Below are 15978 nucleotides of genomic sequence, written 5' to 3'. Positions count from 1 at the left end.
CCTTTTCCGCCGGGCAGCTTTCCAGCCCCTCTGCCCCACGCCTGGAGCGCTGCGTGGGGTTGTGGTGACCCCAGGGCAGGACCCGGCCCTTGGCCTTGTTGACCCTCACCCAACTGGGCTGGGCCCATGGATCCAGCCTGGCTAGGTCCCCCTGCAGAGCCCCCCTTCCCCCCCAGCAGATCCACCCTTCCACCCAGCTTAGTGTCATCTCCAAACTCGCTGAGGGTGCACTCAATCCACTCGTCGAGGTCATTGAAAAAGGTGCTAAACAGAGCGTGGCCCCAACACTGAGTCCTGGGGGACACCACTTGTGATCGGCCACCAACTGCATTTAACTCCATTCACCAGCACCCTTTGAGCCCAGCCATCCAGCCAGTTCTTTACCCAGCAAAGAGCATGCCTGTCCAGGCCGTGGGCAGCCAGGTTCTCCAGCAGAATGCTGTGGGAAATGATGTCAGAGGCTTTGCTGAAGTCCAGGTATGCTACATCCACATAGACTAGGAAAGCCCCTGCTCCTACAGTGGTAGGATCAGCATCCAGATAAGGTGGGGTTGTCCCTAATCCCTGATTATAAAGGCTGGATCACTTAACGGCCGCAATGAAGCGTCTCAGGCTTCCGTTTCAACCAGAATATGCTCCAGAGGGCCCTGGGAACGTGTCTGAGCAATGTTTTCGTATTAAATAGTTGTCCTGTGGATGAAAGGGCTGGAAGGATGGAGTTAGCCTGACGAGTCACCTTGCACAGACCCCTGCTGCAGGAGGCTGCTGAAGGTGTGAGGGTGAAGAACAGGATGAAAACGGAGAGACTCATGCCTGCTCTCCTCTTGTTTGATGGCCAGAGCTCTGGAGATGAAGCATCTCCATGGATGAACAGGGCAGGAGGGTCGAAGCAAGTGTGGGGACAGCTTTGCCCCTCTCCTCCGTCTGTCCCATGGCTCAGGCTGTCCTTGGAGGGACACTTGTGGAAAGCCACGTGTCCTCAGCACAGTCACAGGGACTGTGTCCTGGAGCCTGCCTGTGGCAGCAGTGATCAGGGCAGGGATATGGTTTCCAGATCAGCCACAGGGCTGCAGAAAAACTCACACAGAAAGTGGCAAAAAAGCCATTGGTGATGTGATTGGAGCTGTAGGAGCTGAGCTGCATCCGGGGCTGCGTCTGGAGCTTTTCTGACTATTGTGACCAGTCCCTGAAGAGCTTGGTTAACCCGCTGTTGTGGTTTTGTGGTTCCCATAGTGGGGAGAGGGAGGATATGTGGGCCTTGGGGCCGTTTGGAGCTCTGGACAGAGACAAGCAAGCTCTTGAGGAGATCGGGGGAGAGACTTGCTGCTCTCAAAGCCTGGCGGTCTGAGGGATAGAGCTGTTCCGCTCGCTTGGAAGTTGTTTATTAACGCTGCTGAAGCACAGACCCGGCTGCAGAGCGCTCTGCTGGTGGACACGCCTGGGGACAGGCTGTAGCAAGGCTAACGGAGAGGGAAGGTATGGCTGGAGCTGCTAGGGCAGTGCTCTCAGAGGGCAAGTGGTGGTGTGCCTGGAGCTTGGAGATCATTCCTAGCAAAAGCCGAACCGTTCTGCTGCTGGGTTTGCAGTAATCGGCTTGAGAGGGGGTCTGGGTTCTCAGGGAACCAGAGTTTGCAGCTGAGTCAGAACAGAGGCCATGGCACGTCTCTCCACCCCCCGCCCCCCGCCCCAAATACTGTCCCACCTCTCTGAACATCCCCAGGAGCAGCCTTCAGAGTTTAGGTTGGGGAGAGCCCATGAGCTTGACAGAAATGCTTGTTGGGTCACCTGCAGTTTGGGGTTTGAGGCTGCACAGTCCAATTCTTTCACCTCTTTGGGGACATAACCGTCGTACTGCTTTTCCAAGAGATGCCTTTTCTTTGGGTCTCACATGCTCCCAGCAGCCCAGAACATCGCCTCCGAAGTCCCTTCCATGCCTGTCTTTTCCCCTCCACCACTGCGTGGAGCTGCTGCCGGGCTCAGCCTGCATCCCTTCCAGTGTTGCCTTCCTCACCGCTCCTCCCCAGTGAAGGCCCAGGAGCCCCTTGCTGTGCTTAGGATCCTTAGCTGGGCTGATGGACCAGGCTGACTGCCTGGCATGCTCCATGATGGAAGTCCTGCTGTGGCCAGACCTGGCCTGGGGCTAAGGGAGGGTGATCACAGCTCCGAGCACAGCGCTATCCCAGCACGTAGCCCTTCCAGCTGGGCAGAAAACCTTGCCAGGGCGGGGGTGTAAGGTGCTCTTGAAGGTCTCGATCAGCCTTGTCTCAAGGCCTCTGTTAAAAGTTCTGAGACAAGGAGGGCTTTACAGAATCCCAGCATGGCCGGGTTGGAAGGGCCCTCCAGAGCTCACCCAGTGCCCCCCCCCTGCCCAAGCAGGCTCACCCAGAGCAGGGGGCACAGGACAGCGTCCAGGCAGGGGTTGAAGATCTCCAGAGAAGGAGACTCCACAGCCCCCCTGGGCAGCCTGGGCCAGGGCTCGGGCACCCTCCAAGTCAGGAAGTTCTTCCTCCCGTTCAACTGGAACCTCTTCTGCTTCAGGTTGTGCCCATGGCCCCTTGTCCTGGTGCTGGGCACCACTGGGAAGAGTCTGGCTCCATCCTGGTGACCCCCACCCTTGAGATATTTGTAGGTGTTGATGAGGCAACATGCTCTGACCCTGCTGGCATCTCTTCCAGCCTGGGATCTGGCTAGGGAGAAGGGCCAGGAGCCAGCTCTCGGCACAGGCCAAGGCAGATCAGCGGCGTCTGGGTCTTGGCCGTGCATGCCCAAGGAAGTTGTGACCCAGGGTGTTTGCTGTCAGATCCTACACAAAGCTCCCACGTGCTGTGGCACCGAGCTGGCCGCTGACCGGGCTCGCCGCCCCGCTGTGGCGTTGCTGATGCAGCACCTGCAGGTCCCGCGGCTGCCGCGTTCCCTGGGGGTGCGTCCTAACTCCTCTGGTCTCTGCAGGGGCAACCGGGACAGTTTGAACCGGGCCTCAGGCAGCCGCCAGAGCAGCACGGAGAGTGAGATAAAGTCACTGGAGCCTCGGCCGTGGAGCAGCACAGACTCCGATGGCTCCATCCGCAGCCTGCGACCGCCTGTTACCAAAGCCAGCAGCTTCAGTGGCATCTCCATCCTGACGCGAGGGGACAGCATCGGGAGTAGCAAAGGCAGCACTGCCGGCAGAACGTCCCGGGCAGGTACTGTACGGTTTCCCCCACACACCAACGGGCACCTAGCACTCTTCAGGCTGGGGGACTGGGGCTCGTGGTGGTCAGGGACTCTGGTTAAAATGGGACATGGTGGGGGCATCTTCTGAACGTGGTCAGTGCCTGGGCAGGGATAGGCCGGTGGGTTCATCATCTGCTTTTTCAGTACTCACCGTCAGATCTTCCTTCCCTTCAGCGGAGTTATCCAAGACAAAGGATGTTGTTTAGTCTCATACCCTGGAACTCAGGCTATCAGTTTTCTGTTGTGTTCTCTCCCCTGCTGTGCTGCACCTTGGGTTGCCGTTCCTTTCTGCTCCCCAGAATCCCTCACAGCCCTAAGGAGACTTGGGGTGAACCATCTGATGCTTCTCCTCACTTTCCAGGGAAGGGCAGCACCAGTTAGTCCATCTCGTCAGACAGAGTCTGTCTCGTCAGACGAAGGCTGCGTTAATTGGTATCTGCCTATGATGAATGATTCACTGTGCTCCTGAGAGCCAACGTAACGGCAGGGAGCTGGGCCTGCAGCTCTTCAGGAGCTGATGAATGCAGCTCAAGGCTTCAGGATCACTAAAGGGAAGTAGAATCATTGAATCATAGAATGTTTTCAGTTGGAAGGGACCCCTAGAGGTCACCCAGCCCAACACCCCTGCAGGGAACAGGGACACCTTTAACCACATCAGGTTGCTCACAGCCCCGTCCAACTGTGGTGCTAGATCAGAGACCTCTACGCTACGTGCCATGGACAAGGACAAGCCTGGCCAGTGCCAGGGCTGCGTCCTGCCCAGACCTCCTCACCCTTGTGGTGATTGGGATACTTGGCCTCTAAGCCTTCCTTGTGTTGAGGCTCCCAGCTCCAGAGGCTGCTTTCCTGTCTTTTGTTTGGGTTTCACTTAGAGCTGAAGGGTCACTGGGAGGACTCCTAAAGCAACCGTAAACACATCGCCGTTCCCTAGAAGTGTACTGGTGTAAAGGCGTAAGGATGGGGGAGGATCAGCTGTCACAAAGGGCAGTGGGTTTATCATAGAATGTTTTCATAGAATCATGGAATGGTTTGGGTGGGAAGGGACCCCCAGAGGTCACCCAGCCCAACCCCCCCGCAGGAGCAGGGACACCTTTAACCAGACCAGGTTGCTCACAGCCCCGTCCAACCTGGCCTGGGATGTTCCCAGGGATGGGGCCTCCACCCCCTCTCTGGGCAACCCCTGCCAGGGTTTCACCACTCTCATTGTAAAGAATTTCTTCCTTAGATCCAGCCTAAACCTCCCCTGGTTCAGTTTAAAGCCATCCCCCCTTGGCCTGTCACAAGGATCACGTCTCGTTGCCTGCTTCAGATCAGTTCTTCCTTTTCCAGCTCGGTAACACAAGGGTTAGTCCCCGTGCAGAGAATGCTGCTGGGGGCCATCACTGGTCCTGCGTTGCTGCCAAGAGCTTCCCGAGCGGACGTGTGCTGCGCGTGGCGGGACACCAGCCCTTCCACCAGTGGGGAGCAGGGTCCTTTATTTTCAACTGACTGCTTGTGGAAGGGGCAGCACAGGCCTTAACTCTCATTTTAATGGTCGGGTGATAACCAAGAAGCCATATGGTACCTGGGTACAGTTGCTCTGCGATACCAGTGAGCAAAATCCAGCGGTGTCTCGCTGTCTCGCTTCCTCCGTTCCCAGCGGTGGGCAGCAGGTCCCCAGATGCTTGAGAGCTGTCATTTTGCTGGGGAGGGGAAGCAGGTTGGTGCTGGTGGGGGATTAGACTGCTCCACAAGAACCCTTTCAGATAAAAGGGGTGGCTCTAAAAGGCGGCCAGGCTCCTGTTCTAGCACCCAGCCTGGCTTTGAAAGCCACACGCTCGCCTCACGGTTCGAAGGTGCCTGCATCATCTCTTGGGACCCTGTTTCCATTGCTCTGACTATTGCAGCCACCTCCAGGACTGATTCATCGGCTGATGGGAGCAGTGATTTGAAGATCTGTCCCAGCCCTGTGCAAAGCAGAGCAAGAGAGGATCTCTTTTTTTTTTGCTCTTTTCCTCCAGGCTTTCCCTGGGAACAGAAAATAATTGCTCTCCAGGCTTTATATAATGGTGAGGGATTAGAAACGGGGCAGGGCAGGGAAAGCAAAGGAATTTTCACTTGCGGGGGGGGGGGGAAAAAACACCCCCCCCCCCCAACCCCCTTTCACGCAGCACAGGCCTTAACTCTCATTTTAATGGTCGGGTGATAACCAAGAAGCCATATGGTACCTGGGTACAGTTGCTCTGCGATACCAGTGAGCAAAATCCAGCGGTGTCTCGCTGTCTCGCTTCCTCCGTTCCCAGCGGTGGGCAGCAGGTCCCCAGATGCTTGAGAGCTGTCATTTTGCTGGGGAGGGGAAGCAGGTTGGTGCTGGTGGGGGATTAGACTGCTCCACAAGAACCCTTTCAGATAAAAGGGGTGGCTCTAAAAGGCGGCCAGGCTCCTGTTCTAGCACCCAGCCTGGCTTTGAAAGCCACACGCTCGCCTCACGGTTCGAAGGTGCCTGCATCATCTCTTGGGACCCTGTTTCCATTGCTCTGACTATTGCAGCCACCTCCAGGACTGATTCATCGGCTGATGGGAGCAGTGATTTGAAGATCTGTCCCAGCCCTGTGCAAAGCAGAGCAAGAGAGGATCTCTTTTTTTTTTGCTCTTTTCCTCCAGGCTTTCCCTGGGAACAGAAAATAATTGCTCTCCAGGCTTTATATAATGGTGAGGGATTAGAAACGGGGCAGGGCAGGGAAAGCAAAGGAATTTTCACTTGCGGGGGGGGGGGAAAAAACCCCACCACCCTCCATATCCTCTTTACCCTGTGGGGGAGGAAGCGCCTAGGAATCCAGGGCTCTTCTCCCATCTCAGCAAAATATTTCCTTCTTTGCACCACGTGGCTGATGACAGAGACCGCCTTAGCGGGATGGCTGATGATTACCTGTCGAAATGCAGTAGACCAGAGGCAGAATTAGTTAAATAGCAACTACTGGGCATCAAGCAATAGTTTCAAAGCCCTTTTATTTCTGGCAGTAAGACTGGGTGCCCTGCAGCGTGTATCGCGCTCCTTCCCACCACGGGAAGGAATTGCTTTCAGCGTGTCACCCCCTAGATGTGGTGTGCTGGGCCGCTATGGCCATGAAATGGGATTTCCCCACGCCCTCTCTCTTCTGGGCAAGCACTCGGACAGGTCACGGCGACACGTCAGCGTCCCAGCGGGGGCTACGCCGCGCTGCAGAACTGAGCCGTGACTGGGAAGAGCTCTCCAGTTTCCTCCCATTAACCAGGCTGGTTTATGGCACTGAGCTGACGTGGGTGCATCTGGCAGCTCCCCCTCTTGGTAACCTCTGCCGCGTGCTGGTGTGGGGACCCCTCCGCCGCGCAGGTGCTGGTGCTGGCAGCCAGATTCCTCTTCCCAGCAGAAGGCCCGTGGCATTTACAGAAAGCCCTGACTTGGGCCCGATGCTTTCCCGACAAGACGGAGGGCACATCCCTCCGAAGGACGAGTTGCACCACAGATGTGGTTTTACCACCCTGTGCCAACCCTGCCAGCACCCGCACCAAGCACGCTCCATCCTGCGAGCAGAGGCCGGCTGGAGGCATCACCCAAGCCTGGCGTTGGCCTTTTGGTTTCCCGCAGTTCCGAGTAGCGATGAAGGTTTGCACAAAGAGCAACTATCGGAGAGCTGGGGGTAGGAACCGCTGCCTAGGCTGTCTGCTTGGAGAAGAGAGGGTGCTAGGCTGGGAGCTGGGGAGAGAGCAGGCTCTTGGGAATAAGAGCTGTACAACTCATGGCCATAGTCCGGAACAAGAATTATTGCATCCTGGTCTTCCCTGTGCAGGGCAGGGCATGGACGGGGCAGGGGGAGAGCAAGGTGCTGTGGGGGATCGGTGTGCGGGCATGGGGAGCAGAGAGGCGCAGTCACTTGGAGCCCCGAGGGTGCCAACGCCGGGGTTTGCTGTGAAGCCACCTGGTGACAGCCAGCTCACCCTGTCCCGAAGGGGGGCTCCCACGTGGGCACCAGAGAATGCGATGAGGCTGCAGCGCAGGAGGGATTGACGGGATCTACCCCCCCCCCATCAGCAAATCAATGTTTTTCTCTCACAGGTACCAACTCTGCCATGCCTTTCTCTGTTCAAGGTTTGGTACTAGGGGCCCCTGAAGCATGCAGCCAGTCCAGCCCTGGCCTCCTCCCCTGCACAGCCCAGCAGCCTCAACCGCAGCCGCCCCAACAGCCACCACCGCAGCCCCAGGGACTTCCACCCGCAGCCCAGCAGCAGCCAGCCATGAGTAACCACATGATATCCCAGGTGAGATGCTGCACGTTACCCAGGGCTCAGCAAACTCCCTGGGCACACAGGTTGGGGCTAGTAGCAGAGCCAGGGTACACCCGGGGTGCCCTGGACTCCCACTTGTCCGGGATGGGGTTCGAGTGTCCTCACGCTTGCTGCCTGTCGGGGAGTGACCGTCCCTCTGTGCTCTTGCCAGAGAGCAGAAGGCGGTCAGGGGCCTCGCTGTGCGACATCTCGACTTGTCAGCCTCTTCTCTCTCTGTTCAGGCCCCCTGGCAAGGGGTCTGTAGCCTTGGCTGAGTGGCAAGGTTGTGTTCTGGAACTGGTTGCCCTCCTGGCGAGGGACTGTCACAAACGGCGGTTGTGTTTGAGGTCCCCAGTGCTGAAATCCTGGGGCTGCTCACCCGATGTCCTGGGGAGAGGCAGACCTGGAACTGTGCCTGGGTGTATTCTCCAGACCTGCCCCGAGCTACACCCAAGTGACGTTCCGCAGACTGCAGGGCTATTTCTGAGGATGGAGCCTTCTGGAAAGTCCCTGTGGCTGTCGTTCCTACGTACTTTGGTCTGCACAAGAGCTGCCCCTGTATCCCTGCAGGACTGGGGAAGGGGTGGGAGTCAGCCCTGGTGGGCACGTTTGGAGAGCAAAGCTGCCTCGTGTTCAGCGGGTGCAGAGCTGGGTGGGGTGTGTGGGACGTATCCTCAGTACCTTCCCATCCTGCCCTACCAGCGCAGCGTGTCAGCCTGCCTGTCAATTTTATAGGGAACTTTTCTGGTGCATCATCTTAACACTTACCATGTCTACTACAGCAAAGAGCTGCAAGTTATACTGGAGTTACACTGGAGGTTTTTGAGATGCAACTGGACGGGGAGAGTGCTAGGTAATCTTATCTAGGCTCCCTTTCCCATGGAAGGTTGGACCAGATGATCTTCTGAGGTCCCTTCCAACCTGTTCTATGATTGTAAGGATTGTAAGGAGGAGGAAAGAAGTCTCTTCGAATGGCTTTTACCGCAGATAACGTGAACAGCTCGTTGCCATCTGCGTGAGGATGGGGAGAGTGTGTAGTTCATGGGCCCTGGCCTGGCTCCAGGGTTGTGGATCTGCTCGCAGAGGATGCTGAGACTCAAGTGAAACATCTCAGGTCTACAGCCGAGGTGTCTCCCTGAGTCAGCCAGGGGCGAGTGCTGGGGCGAGCAGGAGTGTCTGGAGCCACAGCACGGCGTGGGACGGAGCACAGTGCCCCGGGTGGGAGGTTTGAACACACAGCAGGCTCCTGGAGCTTGTGTGGGATGGCTGTGTCCTGCTGGGCTTTCATTTTGTGTCTTCTACTGAATGGTTCAGGTCCTGGAAGAACTTTTTTCATACGGACTCTTGGTGAAAGGTCTGAAAATGCGCGGTTCCCCACGCGCATGCGCCTTCTGCTTCACCAAAGGTCAAATCAAATTATCAAAAAAACCAGCCCAGCGCTGACCATCACAGGTTTGGTGCCCAGAGCACAGTATCATAGAATCATAGAATGTTTTGGGTTGGAAGGGACCCCTAGAGGTCATCTCATCCAACGCCCCTGCAGGGAGCAGGGAGATGTAGGTGGTGCTTGAGTCAGGTGTTGTCATAAATGGGTGTCATCGGGTCCTCCCAGGGACAGAGTGAGAGGGGCCCCTACGGAAGGCAAGAGTCAGAGAAGGCGTTGCCAGCAGGAGAGGCTGGGAAGCCCTACAGAGAGAGCTGGGAGCCCGTGCCACGCATGAGTGGGCAGTGGAGTGGGGGAGACACAAAGGTTGGGCTGGGGCGAGGTGGCTCTGCTGTGGCTGTTGGCCATAGCTGGCCCTTGCGAACTTGGGTCACTGTTGGTGCCGGGCGAGAGCGGCTTTGCAGACATGGGGCCTTCCCAGCTTCCACAAAGCAACTGGCCGGGCTCTTGTCTTCCCAGAGAAATGAACGCTCCCCCCTTCTGGCCTCCGTGCTTTCCAACCCTTCTGCGATGTCCCCCTCTGTGTGTTTGCAGTCGGCTCGGTTGACTAACCTTGTTGTTCCTTCTTTCTCTCCTTTCTCCTCTCCCTCGCCCCCGCCCTCCCCCCTCCTGCCCTTTTCCCACCCAAATCTCTCCCCTCCACTCCCTTCTCTGCTGGTCTTAGCCGGTCCCAGCGCTGCAGCCTGTTCAGTATTCTCCAAGCTCCTGCCCCCAAGTCCTCTTGCCAGTCTCTCCACCCCAGCAGTACAACTTGGTATAAACCCCATTTCCTCTTCTGCACTGTCTCTGTTGTGCTCATGTGCTGTGTCTGTGTTGTATGAGCTTTCGCTAATCAGGGATGTCACGGACACTGCAACCCGTGGGTTCGGGAGTCACGGAGGCTCTGCGCTCCAGTGGGGTCAAGGCAGTGGGGTGCCTGAGGCTGTGGGACCCACCAGGGCCAGGCGCTGCTGGAAGAGCTGAGCTTGGAAAGAGCCTGGGGAAGAGCAAGGGCCGAGCCCAGAGCTGCGCTGGCGTGGCGCTTGTGCCCAGCGCTGGGCTCCAGGGGCCACGGCTGCCCTGTGGGTCTCAATCAGCCCCCGTGTTGTCTCTGACGGGTCTTTCGGGAACAGCACGCCCCATGGGACGTGGCCTCTGGGCTGGGGCCACCCCTGCCTGTGCAGGGCCCCGCATGTGCGTGCTGAGCATTCGGGCCCCCCCAGCAGTTTGCATGCCCCTACCCCCTGTCCTGCAGAATGCTCTTGGTCTGTGGCTCGTTTCTGGGGACCTTTCTTGGGCGAGCTCCTCCGCACAGAGCAGGGAGAATGGGTCTGCAGCCTAGTCAGCAGAACCACGTCCTACCTGCCGTTGTCCTACATGCTGTCCTCCTCCATCCTTCCCACTTATCCCCAATGCAGGCCGACGAACTCAGCAACCCCTTTGGGCAGATCAGCCTCAGCCGCCAGGGCTCAACAGAAGCACCGGATCCTTCCTCGGCTATGTTCCAGTCATCCCTAATCTCCCAGCATCCCCAGCAGACGGGATTCATCATGGCAACCCCTGGGCAGCCCATTCCCACCTCCAGCTACTCCGCCTCGGGGCACACGGCCCCCACTCAGCAGGTGCTGCAGCCCCAGGGCTACATTCAGCCTCCCCAGCAAGTAAGGACATGCGCAAGCCTGGGGGGGACGTGCACCTCTCCCCAAAGCTGTCAGGCCAGGGGCTGCTGGGGAGCATTCCGCAGAGCCGTTCCTGGGGAGCGGGGCCCCTCTTTTTCTCCTGCTCACTCGTGATGGGTCAATACGCAGGGGTCCACGCTCCGGGTCGGCACGCACCCTTGCTAGGCACAGGATGGTCTCTGCTCCCTTGTCCCTCTGAGCTGACAAGGCCCATACCTGGGGACCCCTCTGGCCATTCCTGGCCCATAGTGTTGGGGGAGGGACAGCGACCCGATTCAGGGCTGACAACTCTTAAGCTCTCTTTGGGGTCCTGCAGGGCATTATGACCTCTAGGATTGTTCCCCTGAGCTGTGAGGAGAATTGTGCCTACTGTGGTCTTGCACTACTGTGCTGGGAAAGGCTTGGCTGTGGAGGCTGGGAGGAGCGGGCAGGGGCTGCGGTTCCCTGAGGAGCTATCATCTGGCCAGAGCCAAAGCCCTAGTTGCTTTCCTTCGGCAGAAGCCAGGCCAGGTGAGAGAGAAAACTGGTCCTGGGGGACCAGCTTTCTTGGTCCCACTCCCTCTTGTGTGCTCATCACCACGTTTTCTTGATTCTCACAGATTCAGGTTTCTTACTACCCTCCTGGGCAGTACCCGAACTCCAGCCAGCAATACCGATCTCTCAGTCACCCAGTGGCCTACAGCTCCCAGCGCACCCAGCAGCTCCCCCAGCAGTCCCAGCAGCCTGGTAAGGGGGCGTAGAAGGGGGGAGGGGGCACATTTCCCTTTTTTGCCATTCTTGTTGGCTCGTAGGGATCTCCATGCACTGTTGGGGGCCAGGCTGCTCTCGCCTGTGTCCCGCTCTTTGCTGGACTTGCTGACCGTAGGGTGCCCCTTGACTGTGCCAAAGGAAGCTGAAGCTTGGCCTGGCTCCAAAGGCTGCTTTAGTCTTTTCCCTCCCTCTCACTGAGGTGCTGCAGGGTGGATTTAAAGCCAGGAGCTTCCTTCAGGTCTTTTTTTACATCTGCCCTAAGGGAAGCCCTTTTCCCACTCTTTAGCAAGAGATGGGGGCAAAGCAGGATTTGAGCCCTCATATGCCAAGTGTCAGGCTGTCTCCGGTGGCCAGCTGGGAAGCCGCTCCATTTAAACCCTGTTCTGACAGGTTTACAGCCAATGATGTCCAACCAGCAGCAAACATACCAAGGTGTAATGGGGGTGCAGCAGGCACAGCCCCCCGGGCTCCTCAACAGCCAGAGGAACAGCATGGGGGGCCAGATGCAGAGCGTGATGGGAGTGCAGCAGGCGCAGCCCCCTGGCCTTCTCAGCAGCCAGAGGAGCGGGATGGGGAGCCAGATGCAAGGCCTGATGGTCCAGTACACCCCACTGCCTTCGTACCAGGTAGGCATCAGTTGCTCTCTGATGAGGGGCTGCTGGGCAGGGGGCCTTTCAGGAGGTGGCCTGGTCATGCGGCCAAGTGATGGAGCCAAGGATGGAGACTTACTCACCTCGAGAAGATAGTGCATGCTTGGCAAGGGCACATCCACATTTGGATCTGTGCGGGGCATGTCTTGAGTGCAGCTGGTCCCTTCGCCACTGTGTTCGCAGCAGAGCTGGGAAGGGCTGCCCTTGCCCGGGCAAGATGGCTCTGGGCTGCAGTAGACAACCATCTGGCATCTCTTCTACCTTGTATGGACCTCGCTGGTGTCTCTTTGGGGCCAGTTCTCCCTGCTCCTGCTCTCTGTTACCTGTCATTCCATAGGGCTGCTTCTTTCCTCCCTGTGCAGGTTCCCGTGGCCAACGAGTCCCAGAGTGTGGTCCAGCAGCCCTTCCAGCAGCCAGTGCTTGTACCAGCCAGCCAGTCTGTTCAGGGAGGGCTTCAGGCTGGAGGGGTACCCATCTACTACAGCGTCATCCCAACCGCCCAGCAGAACGGCACCAGGTAAAGCTTCTGTATCTCTGGCCTGCCTTAGAATCATAGAATGTTTTGGGTTGGAAGGGACCCCTTGAGGTCATCTAGTCCAACCCCCAAGCCTTGGGGAGAAAAGGGGTCCTGCTGCCATACTGGGCCTAGCATCCCGGTTCCGCAGCTCAAGGAGGTGGCTGGGCACCACAGATGCTGCTCATCTCTTGAGCTTGCCCAGTCCTTGGCTCCCACAGCCAACGCTTCCCGGCCCCAGCCGTCCTGCAGCGTACGGCGCTCCTCCAGAGGCTGCTGTGCTTCCAGGCATCTCAGGCGCTGCGAGCTGGGGGTTGCCTGCCCAGATGGGTGGGCTGTTTCTCCCCATCGCCATCCCCTCACCAGAGCCCTCTCTGCTTCACAGCCCTTCGGTGGGGTTCCTTCAGCCACCTGGCTCTGAACAGTATCAGATGCCGCAGTCCCCATCGCCCTGCAGCCCGCCGCAGATGCAGCAGCAGTATTCAGGTAAGAGGGGCCACCGGTCAGGGTGGGCGCTGATTCCGCACGGGTTGGCTCACGTTTGGTAGGGGCTACAGTGAGCAGCGCTGCTGGTTCACAGCCCAGTCTGACAGCTTCTGTGCAATGGCTTTCCTTGGTCTTACCCATCCCATGGCCCACTGGGAATTGCCAGGATGTGGCACAGCGACTTGGTGCCAGGCTGATGCTGGCCATGGTGGCCAGCAGGGCGAGGGAGGTTCTCCTCCCCCTCTGCTCTGCCCCAGTGAGACCCCACCTGGGGCACTGGGTCCAGTTCTGGGCTCCCTGGTTCAAGAAAGATGAGGAACTCCTGGAGAGAGTCCAGGGGAGGGCAACAAGGATGATGGGGGGACTGGAGCATCTCCCCTAGGAGGAAAGGCTGAGGGAGCTGGGCTTGTTCAGCCTGGAGAAGAGCAGGCTGAGAGGGGATCTCATCACCACGTGCAAATATCTCAAGGGTGGGGGTCACGAGGAGGGAGCCAGACTCTTCCCAGTGGTGCCCAGCGCCAGGACAAGGGGCAATGGGCACAAACTGAAACATAAGAGGTTTCAGTTGAATATGGTGGGCGGGCAGAGTAGGAACTGGCAGAGGGAGCTGCTGTGGGCTGTGGGTTCCCTCTGCTGGCAACGCGGCTTAGTGCCACCAGGGCAGCTGGTGGGACCAGGGAGTGCTGGATGAGAGGAGCACCAGATTCCTCCATCCCATCCCATCCCATCCCATCCCATCCCATCCCATCCCATCCCATCCCATCCCAAGCGAGCTAGGGCTGGTGAATGGAGCAGGAGCTGGAACTGGGATACTTAAGCTCCGTGCCCAGCTCTGTCCTTTGCCTGGCGTTCTGCTGTGATGCTCAGAGAGGTCACCCGAGTTGCCTTCAACTTGTCCCCTCTGCTTGCATTTCCCCTGCATTAAAAGTGATCACTCTCTGATGTAAGCTGTGATATCAGAGAGGGATCCCGGCCAGGTCTTGGGGGGGCCTTTTTTCAGCCCAGCCGGGCGGGCAGGGGTGGCAAAGGAGATGGTGTGGAGTGGATGTTGTAGGGAAGGGTGTGAAGTCGCACGGACAGGGAAGCTGCCTCCTGTCCCTCAGCAAGCAGCAGCACGCAGAGCCTGGGCAATAAATACTGCTGCTGTCGTCTCTCCCCAGGGGTGACGCCGTCAGGTCCTGGCGTGGTGGTGATGCAGCTGAATGTACCCAATGGCCCCCAGGCCCCCCAGAATCCCCCTGTGGTGCAGTGGAGCCACTGTAAGTACTACAGCCTGGACCAGCGGGGGCAGAAGCCAGGAGACCTGTACAACCCAGACACCAGTGCTCAGGTATTGAGAGGACTGGGAAGCAGGCAGCTCACCTTTTGGGAGCACCCTGGTGGGAGAGAGAGGACCGCAGCATCTGTGCTGTCTGGAGGGGCTGGGAGATGGGGGTGGGCTTGTCCCATGGTGGTGAGACAGGCGTGGGACCAGTCAGCAGCGCTGGGGCTGTCTAACGCTCTCCCTCCCCCAGGCCAGCACCCAGCTGAACAGCCCCATCACGTCCCCCACCCAGTCCCCGACGCCGTCTCCTGTCACCAACCTCAACAGCGTCTGCACGGGGCTGAGCCCCCTCCCTGTCCTCACACAGTTCCCGCGGCCCATGGGCCCAGCACAAGGTAAGGGGAAGGAGTGGGCACAGCACAGGGCTGAGTCTTTCCAGAGATTTCTTCAGATCCCTACAAACATCTGCTTCCTTTTTTTTGCGGGGGTTGGGCGCTATTCGTTGCTGGGCCAGCCGCTGCAGTATAACCTGTCTATCTGTCCCCCACCGCTGCTCCACAACCAGCCCAACTACAATGCACACCAGGTAAAATTGGGCCCAAACCCCCACCCTCCCACCCACACGCCCTTTCACTGTCCTGGGAGCAGAGCAAGACTAGTGTGTCCCCCCCCTCCCCGGGCAGGGCCCAGCAGTGACGGAGGGAGTCGCACACCCTGCCCGGTGCTGGGACACCCCCCGAGCAGGTCGCAGGCTGCCTACCCCCTGCAGGGGGGGCCACCCATGGGTGGCTCTGGCCACCCATCCAGCAGAGCTGCCATTGTAAATGGGTTTCCCTAGAGCCTGGCACGAGGCTGAAATTTCATCCTGCTCCCATCTTTGCCCAGAAACAGCGTCAGCTCCAAGTCCTTCGAGTGTCCTGGAACTATGGCTGTGCTTTGAGCTCATCTAACCCATGCGTGGTGTCATCTTAAAGGTGCCAGGGGGTGCCAGGTTCATCCAGGTGTCTTCGCTCCCCTTCACAGCCATGGCCTAGTCAAGTGTGGTCGTCCCCCCCACTCCCGGGATGCTCTGTGGGCACTGTGAGGCCACGGTGGCTCCTCAGGTGACACCCCACTGTTTTTATTCTTTAAGGGGCAGACTGGAATGAAACACGGAAACCGGAGCAAGAGACAGGCCCTCAAGTCAGCATCCACTGACCTTGGGACAAGTGACGTAGGCAAGTGACACACACCCCACACCCCACACCCCCGAGCAGCTTCCCCTCTGGAGTCCCCGCTGCGTGGGTGTAGCTCGCATTGGCAGAGACGCTCGATGCCATCTCTGCCCACACCAGCATCCCACTGGGGTGCTGGGAGCGGCTGTGGAGAGCAGTCCCTGCCTGCTGCTGCCTCCCCCCCGCACACAAACACCCCCCCCCCCATGAGACCGGGCCAGGGGGGTGCGGCAGAGCCAGTCCCAGTGAGCTGTGCCCGTCGGGAGGTGGGGGGAGAGGGGTTGTTCTGGAGCCTGGTGAATGCTGCCTGCGAGGAAGAGTGGGGAGAAATTGTTGGAGAGTCAGTGATGAGCACCAGGGCTCCTGGTCCCTACTCCTGCCTCTGTGAGAGGTGAAATGATGGCGTGGGTGGAGCTGGCAGAACTCCTGGGATTTTCATGGAATCATAGAATGTTTTGGGTGGGAAGGGACCCCCAGAGGTCACCCAGCCCAACCCCCCCG

General features: G+C 58.6%; 1 protein-coding gene across 4 annotated transcripts in view; it reads left to right on the top strand.

Moving 5' to 3' along the window:
• R3HDM2 (R3H domain containing 2) overlaps window positions 1-15978 on the top strand; it is a 33251-nt gene that overhangs the window by 14740 nt on the left and 2533 nt on the right. The window contains exons 12-24 of one of the 4 annotated variants that reach the window (XM_035897174.1): window positions 2950-3182; window positions 6603-6872; window positions 7289-7491; window positions 9606-9695; window positions 10339-10581; window positions 11199-11325; window positions 11740-11975; window positions 12362-12516; window positions 12899-12999; window positions 14160-14329; window positions 14514-14658; window positions 14749-14849; window positions 15396-15480. In XM_035897174.1, coding sequence (XP_035753067.1) covers window positions 2950-3182; window positions 6603-6872; window positions 7289-7491; window positions 9606-9695; window positions 10339-10581; window positions 11199-11325; window positions 11740-11975; window positions 12362-12516; window positions 12899-12999; window positions 14160-14329; window positions 14514-14658; window positions 14749-14849; window positions 15396-15480 — 2159 coding nt within the window. The remainder of the gene's footprint in view (window positions 1-2949; window positions 3183-6602; window positions 6873-7288; window positions 7492-9605; window positions 9696-10338; window positions 10582-11198; window positions 11326-11739; window positions 11976-12361; window positions 12517-12898; window positions 13000-14159; window positions 14330-14513; window positions 14659-14748; window positions 14850-15395; window positions 15481-15978) is intronic. The other 3 variants (XM_035897176.1, XM_035897175.1, XM_035897177.1) reach the window with 3 other exon arrangements.

The sequence above is a fragment of the Egretta garzetta genome, unplaced genomic scaffold (assembly GCF_000687185.1).
Source record: "Egretta garzetta isolate BGI_Z169 unplaced genomic scaffold, ASM68718v1 scaffold157, whole genome shotgun sequence".
Taxonomy (NCBI): domain Eukaryota; kingdom Metazoa; phylum Chordata; class Aves; order Pelecaniformes; family Ardeidae; genus Egretta; species Egretta garzetta.
The sequence above is the reverse complement of the archived record's forward strand: the minus strand, read 5'-3'. Positions and strand labels throughout refer to the sequence as shown.